At 39.6% G+C, this 17,538-nt stretch overlaps 1 protein-coding gene across 1 annotated transcript in view; it reads right to left on the reverse strand.

Moving 5' to 3' along the window:
- PITPNB (phosphatidylinositol transfer protein beta) overlaps nucleotides 1-17,538 on the reverse strand; it is an 80,825-nt gene that overhangs the window by 60,499 nt on the left and 2,788 nt on the right. Inside the window, exons 2-6 of the mRNA XM_077834940.1 lie at nucleotides 11,861-11,891; nucleotides 10,715-10,860; nucleotides 5,040-5,131; nucleotides 4,232-4,239; nucleotides 874-948 (exon numbers count right to left, since the gene is read on the reverse strand). Coding sequence (XP_077691066.1) covers nucleotides 874-948; nucleotides 4,232-4,239; nucleotides 5,040-5,131; nucleotides 10,715-10,860; nucleotides 11,861-11,891 — 352 coding nt within the window. The remainder of the gene's footprint in view (nucleotides 1-873; nucleotides 949-4,231; nucleotides 4,240-5,039; nucleotides 5,132-10,714; nucleotides 10,861-11,860; nucleotides 11,892-17,538) is intronic.

A 17,538-nucleotide genomic window follows, 5' to 3' on the forward strand; every position in this document is an offset into this window, starting at 1 on the left:
TTGTTAGCCATATACTGTTTTGAAATGTACCCATTAAAATTTCTCTCAAAAGAAGTGACCTAATGCAAACCAAAGGGCCCAGATACATAGCATGTGTCATATACATATAGCTGTTAGCCATAGATACACTTCAGATTAAGCACAAGCAGAATTGTCTGGGAACACTTTTTACTTTCTATTTTCACTAGCATAAGTCATCCCCTCTGCAGGTTTCTAGCCTGCGTGAAAAACAAGGGTCCAGGCAAGTCATCCAAACACTGAAAATGGACAATTATATTTGTCTAGGGGCCCACCATTAGTATCTGGTTACTCTTTCATTAGAGAAGAGAAAGGGGACAGCCCAAATCACGCACCACCGTACTGGCACTGAACCAGCTACACTGAGAGGGACCAATCCAGGATATTTCCAGACAGAAAATTAGCTGAAAAAAGGAATTTCAATATGAAACATTAATAAAATGCTTGAACAAAGAGGACTGAGTGTATGCCTTCAAAGTGACCAGTACAATTCATTTAAAGCCCTTGCTGGAGCCGCTGGAATAGGAGACATCCAGGATAAGAAGTTTCTTTGAACAAGTGTTCAGGAGCTATCTAGGGTAGTTATACAATTCCCATTCACTGAATGATCTGAAGATCTCTTAAGCTTTGAAAATAAATAAAAACATCTCCCTTTCTCTAACCTCTTCCTTCCACGCCTGTAGGAGAAATAGCTTCATTGGTTTAGAGGAGTAGTTTTTATTATTTATTGGAGGGAGGCTGCCTTCCTTTAAGCATCAACTATTGGCCACAGCCAGAAAAGGGATATTGGTCCATCAGGTTCAATGTGTGCAGTAAGTATGGCAAACGCTCGGTTACTACTGGACCCTGACTTACATTTTCTGATGTCCCCAAGTCTGGTTTATGCCAGGTCTCGATTTTTATGAAGAAGTCATCTTTCATATATTCATTCTGTAAAAAAACAAAACCAAGCAGCAGAAGGGTGACTATTTTTTCCCCTTTTAAATCTTACATTTAACAACTTCATTTCTCCACCAGAGGAGGCACTGTAGGCCTTGACTAGCAACTTTGCTTCCGATTTTAACTCTGATAGGAACAGAAATAGAGGCCTCACTACTGCTCATGGAAACAGACAAGTTTAGATGTCCTACACCTCAACCTGAAATATTGGTTAGAGCATAAGCAGTAACTTGAATGATGGTCATTTGGTAAAATCTAGATACCCAGGACACCTACCCATACAAATATGGAGAATTTGTAAACACTTCAGTTGGACTCTTCCAAGTGGTTTCAGTATCCCCCAACCCATGTCACAGCAAGTTTTCTATTTCTTCTAAAGTCAGGATTTTATTTATTAAGACTGACTATGACAGACGTCTTAACAAAAGGTCCCATGCAAAAATACTATTCTGCTGTGGGGTCTTTCCTGTAGTACTAAAATGTAGGAAATGTCCCAAAAGAATTTTCAATTTTATTTTTTAATATTCCGTGAGTTAATGCTAAAATCCAGGGAACATGAAATTTAATGTAACAAAGCTAATCATGGCAAATAGTCCTGTGGCACCTTATAGACTAACAGACGTATTGGAGCATAGGCTTTCATGAGTGAATGTCCACATCGTCGGATGATGTAGTGGAAATTTCCAGTGGCAGGTAGAAATATGCAAGCAAGAATCAGCCTAATCATGAAACTCCACCTAACAGACAAATTTCCACACCCTCCTCCGCCCCACTCGAGTAGCAAGGAAAGCAGTTACTGATACAAAGTGAAAGCATGCACTTGCATGCATGTATGCGTGTACACATACTGCGATTGGTCAAGCTAAACCTGATTTACAGCCCCATCTGCAACTCCTTGTATAGCTGGTCTCTAGTGAGAGCTGAGCTGTTTTCATAGAATGTCCACAGTGGTGATTCCACAATAAATTCAGATTCAGAAATGAAATCTGCTTGACAGAGAGCAGGTCAAGCAATTTAACATTGCTTCCAGCTAATAAAAATATTAGAAAGGAGGCAAGGCACTTTACAAAAACTAAAAAACAGTCTTTGAAGAGACACTTACCATTATGACAAGCACGAGTTTCAAATTTAAGTCATTAAGTGATACCAATCCAGATTCTGGGTTAGCCCATTCACCAATCAGGAATAGGAATTTTTGAACATGAGCCAGTCTTATTACCCAGCTATTCCCACAGTCAAGGAACCCTATAGATTTGACCTGTGATCCTTCATCATACTGCCTCAAAAGAGCTGACTTTTCAGACTAACTGCCTACTGGTAAGACTGAAAAAAGTTTGGCAAATGAAGGAGTTTCATTTGTCAGGGAAAAAAACACTTTTTACATTACAGCTATTACCTTGGATGTCAGTTTCACAAAGAACTATGAACTGTTGTCATGGATTACATAAAAGGACTATAGAAATGGAGCTTGAGTTAATGTGAGCTTCCCAATGAGAATGTCTGGTCCCTCAAAGCATTCCCAAATTCCCAGCCCTTCTCTGTAACAGAAAGCTTAACTCACTCCATGCTGGATTACCCATCATCTGCTCCAGGGATGATAGGATGCCCTCACTTCAATGTTTTACAAACGTTTTAGCTCTCCATGTGGAGGAAAGGTTGGTCTGTGAGTTCTGACAGTATCAGTGTTATCTCTGTAGGCAGGATCCATTATATTTGCAGATGCTGGCAGGGTGTATTTCTGCCAAGTATCCCAGGGTCAATTGACTAATTTCAAGCTACAGTGGCTATATACTATAGAAGAGACCAAAAACTGATTTACACATTACAACAGTTTTTAACAATGAGAAGGGCTTTTTTGTTTGATATTAGCTCAATGTTTAAATACCCACTGGTGTCATTCCTACTCTGACTAATCCAGCTTTAACACACTGGTTTATAATGTTGCAGGATGGGCCAAACTAGAGTCACAAAGGGAGTTGCTCATTTATAGAAATCTAACTTTCATTTAAAATTCACTTTACTGCATTGCCAAATTTGGGCCAAATTTGCAAAGTGATGCAGGAGGTTACACAAATTCCCATTAAATTATGATAGCAGTTGTGTGTCCGTTTCATTAAACCATTACCACTTTGGATATTAACTTTGCTCAGTGCAATGACACTGTTTTGAGCATTTCTTGTCTATATCTACAGAAGAGACTTCTGAGTTCTTGGGCACTACACAATAAATCAAATGAGGAAGTGCTAATCTTTTCCCTTTCTACAGCTACACTCAACTTGAATGATTCCAAGCAGGACATTCAGCAGGAAAATTCAGCAGCTGGCTCTGGGGTGGAACCACAGCAAGAACTGCCACTCCAGACTAGACTTGTGCTCCATCTAATTCAGTATTCTGTCTCCTGGAAGTTCAAAGACCCAAGTATTTTCCACCTCTAAATTCAGTGAGTGAATCCAACAGAGGAGATGCATAAATACAGTAGGCTAATTTGGCCTTATGCAGGGAACAGAGTATCATAGCTCAGATAACGCTATATATACACTGATTCAGGCATTATTGGAGGTTTTACCCTTCTCAAAGACTATGGTGAAAACTAAAGCTTCCTATGAGGGATTGCTGGGGGATGTTTTAGGCTGGGTGGTTTTTTCACTTCAGCTTCAGGAAGAGGTTATGTACTTGCATTTTGGACACACAATCAGCATTCCTCAGCACCAGCCTTCACAAAAGGACCACTGAACTAGAGAAAGCCTGCATCCCTCTGACTATCCTTGAGAGTACTTACCACTTTCTGGTAGAAAGAAAGCTCCTCCAGAGACATTGGCTATCAATTTCAAACAAGTCACATGCCCAGACCCTGCCATAATTGCCTGGAGAGCGTTTGATGCAATAGGGCAAAGCTAGTCTGCTATGCTAAGCTGAAGGAAAGTAGACCCCAAGGCACTTTCTTCCCTTTCCTGGATAGCTTCCTGTGGAACTCTTGCCATTTTAAACTATATATTCACAGCTATTAAATCATTTGGCTGTGGTGTACTGTTCCAGTATCAGGAATTATGAAGAGCAGCGTGAGTGATGAGAGCAGAACAAGAGAATAAGGAAGAGAAGTAGTGGCAAGTATAGGATCTGAAAATTCTGATTTCTGACTGGTGGAATCTTACCTAATCAGTAAACCAGAGTCTGGATTGGCAGATATGCAGCATCAGAAAGTCAGTTATAACTTTAATAACCAAGAGCCACATTAAAACACATTTCATAAACAAATAATAATCCAGGTACTCACCGTCACAACTGAAAGCCAGAGGGACATGCAACGAAAAGGAAAAGAAGGCATTCAAAATAGTGTTAATATGTGCAACAGGTCTGTCACAAAAGTCTTAACTCTAAAGCAATCTGTAATACAGATTGAGTTATATACAGAAGGTATAACAATTGCTCATTAAAAACGCCTTGTTCAATAAGATAACCCCACAATAAAACCATTCATCAACATACTTCTGTGAAACAATTTGTTAATGTTAAAGATGAAGTATGCTTTAAGGTATTTTAAACACTGAAACAAGACGGGCCAAAAAATAAAAAAGGGACAGGATTCTTGAAATTTAAAGAAATCAAAGCTTCAGAAATGGAATATGGTGAATGCATCTCCTTTACGCAACTTCCTCCTCTGAAGACCAAAGCGTTTTCTGGACAGTAAACATGAATAGTGCATCAGATCAAAGGAACTTTGATTGCTATCTACAATTGTCATTTTTAACCTTTACATTCATCCTTTGCAGAAGCTTTTAGGGACTGTAAATTATGTCTCTTTCCTAACAAGTTTTATCCTGGATTTGGAAAGAGACATTAGTCAGACTCTTTAGTCTGGTACTGGAGACATCATGCACAGCACACAATTATGTCTTGGGACTAGAATCTGCTGGTAACTTTTGTCGTCTTTCATGGCTGCATAGCTCAGCCAGAGTAGGTTTGCCAAAAAGTGACCTGTAAGGTATTTTCCACCCAATTACAAAACTTTGGGGCCTAAACCACTTGATAGCATCTCTAAGCAGTATGGCAAAAAGGTAAGAATCAATTCAGAGCAAGCTTACTTGTTCTACAATATGGATATGCATTCCAAGCCTTTTCATGGAATACCAAGGAGCCTTCTGGAGCAATCATCCTTACAAACCCAGGAACTTTACTGTGAAGAGCAAAATAGTGTATGTTTGTTACAGCTCTGCCAACTGAATGAGATTCCACAATGATTTCTAGCAATCTAATTGAAAAGGCACTTTTTTTACCCAAGCATATTAAAAATTATGATGCACAAGCAATCAGTTTAATTTGTATGAACTGCAATAATGTTCCCATTCCCAAAGTAATGGAGTCAATTAAACATTTTCAGCAGCATGATCTCAATCATAAATTTAGTTTAGCTTTCCTTTCTCTTCAACTACCGTAAACACCATTGTCTAAAGAAACTCTGCTCTAAGGTTCTGGTCTGTTGATCTCTCTAGCAGCATGACGTGACATAGATGAAGTCATGTAGCTCAGTTAGCTCTGATCTAGAACCTGGATAGGAATCAATTAAATTATCCCAGTTATGTCTTAAGTAAATTTTGATTCTTAGTATAGGAATTGTCAGGCCTGAATAAACCTAAGGCCCACCTAATCCAGAATTCTCTCCCCAAGAGTGGTCAGACCAGATGCTTCAGAGAAAAGTACAGAAACCCCATAAAGATATGTTTTTCTGAACCCCAGGCAACTGGTGATTGGTTTATGCCCTGAAACAGGAGAGATTCTATCTACAGTTGTGGTTCTCATTATCCATAATGGATCAGGAATAGCTCCAACACTAAAACGTTTATTTCTTTTTTTGAAGACTGCGAGTTTGTAGCTTATAAAATTGTAATCAGTGGTACAGACTTAAGGTAGTTATAGTACAGACATCTGCACTCAGCTCTGCCCATGCACTTAAAGAATGGCCTGCAACAACCTTCCAGGAATTAGTTGTTCCTTTTCACATCAACTGATCCCACATAGCAGATAATGATTACTCACAAATGCCATGTTATGTGGTTAGATTGCTACCTCTTGCAACTCAAGTTAGGATTTTATCTGATTTCTTGAGGAGAAAGAAATTACTGCTTAAGATGGCACTTGAACCTATGGCCTGCTTTAATTCCTTATCATTTCACTACCTCTAGTGTTTGATGATACCCAGTTCCTGAACAGATTCCCTTTAAAATGGAGAATATTTTCAGTGTCCCATGCCCTGTTAGATCAAGAAAGCAAGCTGAAACGTCAGTGGGGCTACCTGGAGAAAAGAATGAAGGGGCCAAGAACAAGGCCAGCAACCCATGCTGAAGTCCAACACTCAGGACAATCATTCAAGGTTCTTTCTACCTCAAATGGAATGGAAAAGTCACCTTTTCCCTAAAGAATGGCTGGTAAGTAAAGATCACCTCTTCAACATGATTGTAGAGTTAGTGAGTTCACACTTCAATAGGTACGACTGGTGACTGACCAGATGGAGAGATCCAGAACAAATGGCAAAATAACGTATTGTTATTTTCAAATATTCAACCTTAATGCTTGAAACAGATTTAAATGGGCCAGCCAGAGCCAACCCAACAAAAATATTCTAACAACTTCACAGTAGCCACAGCAACCCTGTACATTAAGTTCCAGATATAATTTTCCATATGCTTGTAGTTAGCTCCAACAGATCAGCTCATGTTTTGGCTCATGCTGCCAAGCTGGAACCTCTGTTTGGCAATAAAAAAAAAAATTATCTGACATGAACAAGTTTAATCTTGAATAGGAAAACACTGATTGATAGCAAACATGAGATTTCAGTATTTAAAGTGAATAGATAAGGTATTACTTACTACACTTTATGACCAAATTATTCTAATTAGCAGAAAACAGAACGAGGAGTACTTTGTAGCACCTTAGAGACTAACATTTATTTGGGCATAAGCTTTTGTGGGCTAAAACCTACCTGATGAAGTGGGTTTTAGCCCACAAAAGCTCATGCCCAAATAAACATTAGTCTCTAAGTGCTACAAAGGACTCCTCGTTCTTTTTGCTGATACACGCTAACACGGCTACCACTCTGAAATCTAATTAGCAGAGACATGAAGATCTGGCTATCCTAACATTTGGGTAACTTCAGTTGATGTATAATTTACACTGAATAGTGCCTGTACCACACTCTTCCACCCAAGGATCAGACGTGAGCCAGCCGAACAACATTTATTTGATTTATATACAAAAGATACACACATCCCAAGCTCTATGCACCATTGACAAACACAAAAGCCACATAAAAAGACTGGACCAGTAGCTGCTCCTCACTCCACACTAGAAAAATAACAAATCAAAGACTGAATTAAAATTTGACAAATAGTCACCACTCCCCACCTTTACGATAAACATTAGCTCTTCTCATACTCCTCCTTCCCCAAATGCCTAGGTAGCACAAGCTGGAGAACAACAAATCTGGCTATTTAAGAAATGCATTCACCACTTCAGGACCCTGTGAGCAGCTCCCTCTTTTAAACCAAAGGGGTTCCTGCTTTGGCTCTCTGCTGGGAGTGACATCTCATTTTGCTGTCACCTCAGTCTCCCACAGACACTGAATCAGGCATTGGACAGCACCGGCTGGGTCAAATGAGAAAGCACACAACATATTGAAATACCCCTCATTAACACCCCTCCCCCACCACTGATTCCATGTAGGTCTTGAACTGTCAGGGAGATAAAATTGAAATCTGTTTGATTCCACATGGGAGCACTCTTGGGGATGATGAACAAGGATTCATCCTCCTCCCTTGGGAATGGTCAGCAACCTGAGAGAAGTCATATCCACTCCCTCTGCACGCAAGTCAGCAACACCTCATAATCAATGGTAGTGAAAGCCAATGATAGAAAATATCTCCAATGGACAATGGATCTTCATTCATTGCCAGGAGACCTTCAACAACATCCACCAGTGTAATCTCTGCATTGTGCCCAGGTCTGACAAGGAGATCTGCAGCCTTCCCTGCTGTTATTGCCTCACCCTAGTTTGTCTATTGTTCCTGTGCCTTCAGTTTGCCTTCCCCCTTTCCATTTAGAGTACAATCCTTCAAATATAATATACCTTCCTGTCTAAGGGATATTCCCATCCAGAGATTAATATGCACTAGGACATACTTAACTCTACATTTAATTTAATGAATGTGTGTGCACTTGCAAAAGTGCCTTTGGGTTTTTCACTTTTTAAGGAGTTTGTCAAACAGAAGAAGTTATTCATGAATAATTTCTTCATGAATTGATGGAATAGAGTTAGCTAAATTATTGGAGTTTTGCTCAACCAGCTCTAGTTTTAGGTATGTAAAATACTGAAGTTTAAACGTAGGAATTACATCCTCATGTATCACAGAAAGTGGCTATTATATATTATACTCCTGGGGGAATTTTGCAACAAAAAATTAAAAACTCTGCATCAAAAAATTAAAAAAAAAAACAAAAAAAACCCCCCAAACTCTGTACACAATATTTTAAAATTCTTCAAAATTCTGCACATTTTATTTGTCAAAACACCACAATATAATCACTCCAGTTTCAATTATTTTGGTTATTTATTTCAAAATACCTGTCAACAAGTATGTCAACAATACAGACAACAGCAAAAAAGATTCCCCCAGGGGTAGACAGTTAACAACCCAGTCCCAGTTGGGAGTGCTCGAGGGGGCTGTGTTGGGCCCGCAGAGATCAGCTGCAAGGCACCGCCCCAGACACCAGCACCTCCCTCCCCACAGAGCCCAGCAGCAGGGCAGCCCCCAGGCCCCAGCACACCCAGAGCCTTTATTCCCCGCTGTTTCTTTACTGTCCCACCAGGGGACGTGTTGTGATACAGCCCTGCCCTCCCTCACCCTTTGCCAAAGCTGGTTGGTTCTCCCAGGTCCTCTCCCATCCTGGGAGAATGAGGATCAAGCAGAGCGTGCAGCCTCCAGCCCTCCCAGGCTGGGCGATCTGCTCACTTTGAGCTGGGCTCCGCAGAGTCCAGCGGCCCCTAGTGGCAGCCAGAAATTCTGCAGGGTAAACAGGGAGTTCCGCTAAATTCTGCATTGCACAGCAGCGCAGAATTCCCCAGGAATAATATATTCTGAGAGAACCAGATCAAAAAGTTAAACGTTACTGAGTTCCAGATCTCTTTTAAAAAAGATAATATGTATTCTTAGAACATGTGAGCTCAGTGAACTAACTGGAAAGCTGTAAGAAACCCCACATTAAAAGCAGTCTATAAACAAGTCATACTCTAATGACCCAAGTTAAGACTTCTTATTTAATACACATCTCTAAATCACTTAGTTCCGAAATACTATTGTGACAGGGGCTCTAGAAATAGGACAGGCCAGCTGGGAGGCTCATGTTCATAATTTTTTGCAGGAACAAAAGAAGAGCAGTTTAAACAATTACAAGAGCTGAAAATTCTGATTTCTTGTAAAATGGTAAACTAGATATAGTAAGCCATGCAAAACGACACCAGTGATTATCATGCTGAGTAGTCCAACAGAAAATAAGGGAGGAGGGCTTCACTCCTCAAACTTTGGTGAGCAAACTCCGCACAAGTCAATTTCTACTAGCTACACCACAAAATTGTAGCAACACACTTAACTACCAGTATCTTAATTTTAAACTGAAGTAGAACACATACAGCTTCCTGACGAAATGAAGCCCTGGCACATCTCCATTACCAATTTGTACTGCATACACCTACCAAATTAAACACTAGCACAAAGCATGGGCTTAGTTGAATCCCATATCCACTTTAGGTAAGGAAAATGAAAGACAACCAAGGAGGAATTTCTTAGGTCAGAAAGTTATATTCCTAACTTTGACATTACCAATCACAGAAAGCTAGAAGGAAGTTCTGTTCAACAATCCATTTCTTGTCAGTCAGTCAGTTTTTTCTAGGTCTTAACTACAACCTTCTGTTCTATATTATTTAAGCCTTCAAAGAAAACTGTAATAGATACAGAACTATACTCTTTGGTCCACTGGACAGTCTGTTTACAGTACTGACAAGATCAAAATAGATCAGGGGTCCCAGCAGCTGTAGCAAGATTCCAGCAACAACTTTAATAGGCAAATATTAATGAACATTTCCCATTCAAGAGTAGAAGTGGAAGACAATTGTAGCCAAGATATTAAACCACTTTTTATACTAGACACATCACACTGGTGCATGTGTGTCAAAAGAGTAAGCAAGAAAATGACCTCAGAGGAACTCCTCTTCCATAATTGTAAAAAGAAGAGAACATAGCTCACTGGTAGCAAATATGGCCCAATTTCAGGAACAGTCCAGGGACCTGTAGCCTGGCTGAGGTAGTGCTCACATCGCACAGGGAAAGGCATCAAGTAAAGTCTTGTCAAAAATATATGTTAGTGGCGATATCCTGCTGCCATGAATTTCTTCACTAACCAAAGCACAGGCCGAAGTATCACAAGCTTTGGGAAAACTCATGTATTTAACATCAGCAATTTGATGAGCTGTATAAAACAGCAGAAAAGTCTCCTCTGAATTAAGTGCCTAAAACTTTTTTTTGACGTCCAGACCCATTTTATGGTGTGCTCTTCTTCTTCCCCATTACCCTTTATAAAATTCCAAACTGGCTCTAAATATTTCCTGGACAAGACTGCAGTGTATTGTACTTTTACATAATAAAAATAGGAGCTGGGAAATCATGAGTCAGTAATTCCCCCACAGAAAGAACCCAAATAGATCCCTTACCTCTTTAAGTGATAGATTTTGTGGGTATACTGTCCCTTTTCACTATCCTTTTCATAAGGCTCATTCTTTAAGACTTGAATTCCTTCACCACCTCCTGTTTCATTTTTACTAGCTTCTGCCACAGAGTAAAGTTGCCCAACCTGATACTGAAATTAAGAGATACAAAATTTCAACATTAAAATGGGACAGAGGAAAACTGTTTAGTGTGTCAGAATTTAGATATTTCAATTTGACCAGAGAACTTTGTATGGACATAATTACATGCAAGCAAACTGACACTTTAGTATAAGGAAAGTGCACACTAGAGAATGACAAAATATTGGAAAAATATGTCTAATGGATCATGAAAACAGGCTCTGTGATCTATTTGTTTTGTTCCACATTAATACAACAGCATACAATCTTGGGCCTCACTAGACAGACCAAGAATTTTATTCTTTGTGCTATTAATTTTCCATGATACCCAAGAGAACTACGAAACACTATTTCTGTTCTGGCAAAAGACATGCAAGTATGGCTATTTAAGTGTTTTTAGTTTAGTAAAATTGTGAAATGATTAGTTTTATTTCCAGTGTTGCAGCTTTAACATGAACACAGTTACTCAAGAGGTCAGTACACATGTATATAACACAGCTTTCTTTGGAGAAAGCTATTTAGGTGGATGGAACTAGCTACCAGAAGGTAAACGAAAGAGGCTGCATTTCCCCTTAGAACAGGAAGTTTTCTGTTCAACTTGGGGGAGTGAGCTTTACTTAAGTGCATTTCAGTGCCATTTAAATCCTCAGTTTCAGACACTTAAAGAGTGTCCCTATCCCTGTTTTATGGGGGACAGAACTGTATTAGCTGGAGTCACACAATGCCTGATCAACAGGAAGTTTCTGCAGCAATGAAGAGATTTACAATTTCCTTTTCTTGATCATAAGCACTGGATTGGCTTGGAAGCAGCTAAAGTTTCTTGACCTGTAGTCATTTGTCTGCTTTGAAGTTCACTGAGCTGAGACAAGTTTGTTCTGCCTCACTGATGGGACAGTATCTCACATCTGGTAGACTAGTGGACGCACAGCACCGAACCAACATTTGGATCCCGGCTAATCAGTTTTTAAAATAAGACCACAAAGCCCAACTAGAAAGGTAGAGAGTACATACCTCTTGCACTGAGCATGGTAAAACCACTCGGCTGAAAGAGAAAAGGAACAAACTGAATGTATAAAATAAGCATCTAAATAAATAGTCAGCCATCTGTTCCACAGATATTCATAAAAATGGCAGAATCAATTATGTTCATTGACCTTTTATAAAATACTAGGCAGACAGTAAAATTACATAAGTAGAAAGTAATCAACTAAGTACAACCCCATGTTAAACACTTGTTATAAGGCAAAACGTTTGAGTGGTTGAAGCAGGGGAGGAGTAAGGAGACCCAAGAATTATATCCAGCTCTGCTATTGACATGAAGTGACACCTCAGGCAAGTCACTTCAGAGAGTCAGCGTTTAAGGCAATGAAGGACGGTCAAATCATTTAGTCTGACCTCCTATACGTCTCAGGCCACCACCACCCCGCAGCACTCATGGACCTCAGTTTCCTCATCTGTAAAACAGGAATGAAGATTTTGTACAGTAACTTGAGATCCCTGAATTACTACTGCTGATGCAAAGCAAGGGCTTGTCTACACTAGCCATTTACAGCACTGCAACTTCCACGCTGAGAGGTGTGAAAACACACACCCCGAGTGCAACAAGTTTCAGCACTGTAAAGCGCCAGTGCAGACAGTGCTCAGCACTGGTAGCTGCGCCCCTCACGGAGGTGGCTTTTTAGAGCACTAGGAGAGCTTTCCCCCAGCACTGCGCCGTGACCACACAGGCACATCAAAGCGTTTTAGCGTTGCCAGCACAGACTAGCCCTACGATAATGAATGAGAGCGACCACAAATCTGAGTGCACTGGATTTCTTTTATTATTGCAACTGTTAAGTACTCATTACAAAAAGTAAATACAGATCGCCCTCCACTGAATTTGGGAGAGCAAAGGGTGCGTATGACTGGGCAGGTACTTTACATACAGTGTTGATACATCTAATATAGCAGACTTAATCACAAATATCAGGAAATGTTAATATTTCAACAGCAACAATCAAGCTTTGTAATACAGTATTTACTAATTCTGTTTTACACTAAAAGCACATGTGCAATAGGCCAACTTAATATCGCTGTAAAAACCTTAAAAATCACAATTATCGGGAATGTAGAAATTACCTCAGAATTGACCAACTTAATATTGCATTAAGAAATCTGCATTTTTTTTAAAAGGTTTGTTTTTCCCAAGAAAATGGGATGGGAGAATTTTCTGTATTTAAACACTAAACTAACAAAGTGTATATGGAAAGACGACAGGGATTAATGCCCCATTTTTGTTGCTCCTAATTTTGGCCACACTGTCAAACTGGGTTAATAAAACTACATCACATCAGTTGCCGCTGGGAAGAGCTGCATCTCTGCAACAGAATGGCACAATTTTCCTGTAAGTAAAAGCTTGTATTTGTAGAATGCAGGAACGGTTGCACACCCATCAAAGACTCTATTATTTTTTTGCCACCCACAACTTTTTCTTGCTCCAAATGTTAAGACACTTTTTGGGCTGAGGAGTTTTCAATTAGACACTTGCAAACGTTTTTAAATACAAAATGCCCCAGCTACAGCTTCTGTGCCTGCATAAGCCTCCAGTAAGGCAGAATTTTGCAGTGATGCCACAAGGGAGGGCGGGGAGGGCTGAGATTCAAAAGTCTTTGCTTCAATTTTAGCTTCACACCATGCATGCTTAGAAATGGTTTATAATTACTTATAAAAATTATCTCTCCTTTGCCTCAACCCCACAACAAGCTAGGATTTTAATCCCCAAGGACTACCCATATATAGTTTTACTTTTTATACTTCAGCTGTATAAGGATCTTGGAAGTTCTCCTTCCCACAGAGGATATTTTATCCTATCCCATAACTGAAAGCACTTTGATTGAGCTTTCCAAAAATTTACCTTGAAGCAGAAACCAAGAACAGAAGATTTCAGCCCTAAAGGTGAATAATTTGGAAAGCTATATGAATGAAACAGGGTGAGTAATAGAAACCAGTTTCAGAGTAGCAGCCGTGTTAGTCTGTATTCACAAAAAGAAAAGGAGTACTTGAAAGCTTATGCTCAAATAAATTGGTTAGTCTCTAAAGGTGCCACAAGTACTCCTTTTCTTTTTTAGAAAACAGTTTGTGTCCTAAAAAATAATAATTCACCCACCCTAATTCATTTAAGCAATAGTGACTCATTCTCCAGCCTATAACAGTGCAAAACATAAAATGAGGTTCAATTTGGGAAAATACAGCTAATAAATACCTCAGGGGGAAATAATCTTAAATACAGATAGTCGGTGGGAAGGAGAAACTTGGGAAGCAGTAGTTGCAAGCAGAGAGCACACCAGGCGAGAGTGTGCAAAGGGAGGGACCAGCAAAAAAGGCCAATGAAGTTTTGGGGCATGCGTAAAACAATCGCATCACCTTCATCTTGTAGCAAGGAGGAAATTGTCTCTCCTACTAGAGCTGTGGCATGCACAAACAGCTAGGATGCTCTGTGCATCCAATTCTGGGCACCTGACTGCTGAAATTACTGGTACTTGTTCAGTTGTCTCATAGGTATACAATACACAGCTCTTTATAAATTCTGGGACTGCTCAGAGCTAAGAATTTTGGCCAAGAACACTGCCTCCACAACTCATCTGTGCCTGAGGAGTGACTGTTTCTATCAGACATAGACCTTGCTACAATTATTCATGCCTTTGACACCCTGAGCTCAGATTATTGCAGCATGCTACACATGATGACAGACCTTGGGATGATTTGGAAGCTAAAGTTAGTGGCAAATGTGGCTGTTTACTTGCTAAATGGAGTTTCCTGCAGGGAGCACATTATACAGCTGATCAGTCCATCTGCTGACTCCCAGGTGGAGTTCAAAGTGCTGCTTTGACCTATAAAGTGCAAAGTGGTTAATAAAAATTAATTATTATGGCTAGTTAAGTGACAGCCCATCTCCCTATGCATACTGCTGTGGTTGCAAGCAACAGAAATGCTCAAACTGGAGCCACTTTGGTCTAAATCAGAGAAGGTGGTGCTCCTTACTCCAGAATGCACTCCTGGCCACTCCTCAGATTCGTTACTTTTCTGGACACTCTCCCGGGGCTCATCTTGTCCCTAAGCATACAGGGAGATGGGTTGATGGGATTAATTTGGAGATGATGATGATGAGGTGGTACTGTTTACTGGATTTTGGAGAGCAATTATTTGGAGAGTCTTGGCTGGCATCTTGTGTTTACTTGTATTTTAATGCTGTATATTTTTAACTCTTTGTTCCACATCTCAAGCACTGCAAAGATGCTTAAAATCAAAAACTGGAGCAAATTCTGATAAAAGCAGCATAAACAGGTTGAAATAATTCCTTATGCCAAAAGAGTAAAAGTTATGTAATACTTTGTATAGTATAACAATGATGCAGTTGTGAAATTTAATCCAAGGGCTTTGGAACACAGTTTGTGCCAAATACAAAATGCAAATAAAGTTGTATTATATTGTACTGCACTGAATAGATATAGACACCAGAAGAAAGGAATTATTTGGAGGGGTCAAAGAGGGCATACGTAGGTGCAATTATACACAGCTAAGCATCAGAAAAATTTCAGTACATCACTTGGAAAAACAGTCTCCTAATGGAAATGGTGAGAGCCCCATAATTGAACCCTTCAAAACTACACTACAAAAACCATTAGAAAACAACATAGGGAACAAGCCTGCACTGGTCAAGGGAGGGAGAGAAATGAAACTGGTCTTTTCAAGCAGTGACGTCTATAAGTCATTGTGCCAACATTGCAGCCTCGAGTCTATGGACTCTTTCCCAACTGCTGTTGTAAGAGGGAGGTTTTTTTAGCTGACTGATTACTCATAACCCGTCAGAAGGAAACTGTTAGATGAGTCCATCCATATCCATCTCTCTCTCAAACAAGTGGGCCATCGAAACAGCAGAGTCTCAGTGCAGTGATGATCTACACAGTCTGCAATGTTCATTTCTACTGGGATGCAATTCTCCCCTCTCATGTAGGCTGTGAGGACAAATGAGAGTGGATAGAACAAAGTAAAGCACAGGACGACAGTGTATATTAACCACAAATCAACAAGATCATCAGTATCTGTGCTATAAAGACAAGAGCTGAAGCATTATTCTGTACATTATGACTGTTGGTGGTGGTCCACATTTGACACTCCAGCACTAACTCATTTGCTTGGCAGAGGAATTTGCTAAATATTGCTTAAGTTGTCACAGCATTAAGTCCTAAAGTTAACACTGGGGCTCCAAACATCATAAACCTGACCAGAAGTTCAGGTTATGTACAAGGAAGAAGTACATTCCTTTAACAAGTCACCATAGTTGACTTGGAAGTGCAACATAAGGGAAGATTTATTCTGGACACAGTGGGAATTTCTTCAACAAAACAAAATTCAGTGCAATGCCCAGCAGAGGAAGAGACATTTCAAGATAATGGGAATGAGGCAATTACATTTGCTAGTAGATATTTTAGACATGGCCTCCAAACATCAACTTTGACATTACTTTGGACAGATGAAAAGAGCTAATTTTAAAACTCAGAACCATCATTTTAAGCCAGCTGCCCACTGCCAATTCCATCCCTCAAGTTTGAGCAAAACCAACACTTTAAGGCATTGCTGTATGAAAGAGCTCTAGGAGAAGCTGAGCACTCAGAGACATTGTCAGATGTATGAAAACTGCTTAATCTAAGAAAGTGCAAAAGTTTGAGTCAGTCTTCGCAATTGACAACTGTTATTTCATCCCAATCTGTTATTGCGGTTTCTAGTGCTTCTAGCATTTCCTTTATCTAACAGGTAAACAATGCATAACACACCACAAGTTGTAATTCCATACTTAAAACTGTTCTAGTATCTGCACTTGCATATTTCATAGAATCATAGAATATCAGGGTTGGAAGGGACCTCAGGAGGTCATCTAGTCCAATCCCCTGCTCAAAGCAGGACCAATCCCCCATTAAATCATCATTTATAGTACAATCTCAACAATTACACTTTGCTCTGTAAACAACAAAATAGAATAGATAAATCTGGCATATTTGTTAAAACCTGTTACCAACACACTGCAATGATACCAAGGGAACATTCTTTCCTTTAGAGAAGAAACCTAGAGTTGGTTCTCCTGCTAAAAAAATGAAAAAGGAGTAGAGAACATGTGAAGTATAATCATCACCACTGTCTGTTGGCAATTATTAGGCCAGGTTCACAGGGTAATTTTAAAACTCAGTTATTCATGTCTAATATAAATACAGTCCAGAGCAAACCAATAGTTCAGATTTATGGAGTCAAAAGCCAAAAGGGCCATTGTGATTATCTAGTGTGACCTGTAAATAAGTCACAGAATTTCCTGAAAATAATTTCTAGAGCATCTTTTTTAGAAAAATATCAAACCTTGACTTAAGAATAGTCAATGACAGAGAATCCACCATGACCCTGGGTAAACTGTTCAAGTGGTTAATTACCGTGTCAAAAATGTACACCTTATTTCCAGTTTGAATTTGTCTAGCATCAACTTCCAGCCACTGGACCATGTTAGAGCTTTCTCTGCTAGACTGAAGAGTCCGTTATTAAATATTTGTTCCTCATGTAGACACTCCTAGATTGTAATCAAGTCACACCCTAACCTCCGTTTGTTAAGCTAAATAGATTGAGCTCTGTGAGTCTATCACTATAAGGCAGGGTTTCTAATCCTT

This window comes from Eretmochelys imbricata, chromosome 15 (assembly GCF_965152235.1).
Source record: "Eretmochelys imbricata isolate rEreImb1 chromosome 15, rEreImb1.hap1, whole genome shotgun sequence".
Classification (NCBI taxonomy): Eukaryota; Metazoa; Chordata; order Testudines; family Cheloniidae; genus Eretmochelys; species Eretmochelys imbricata.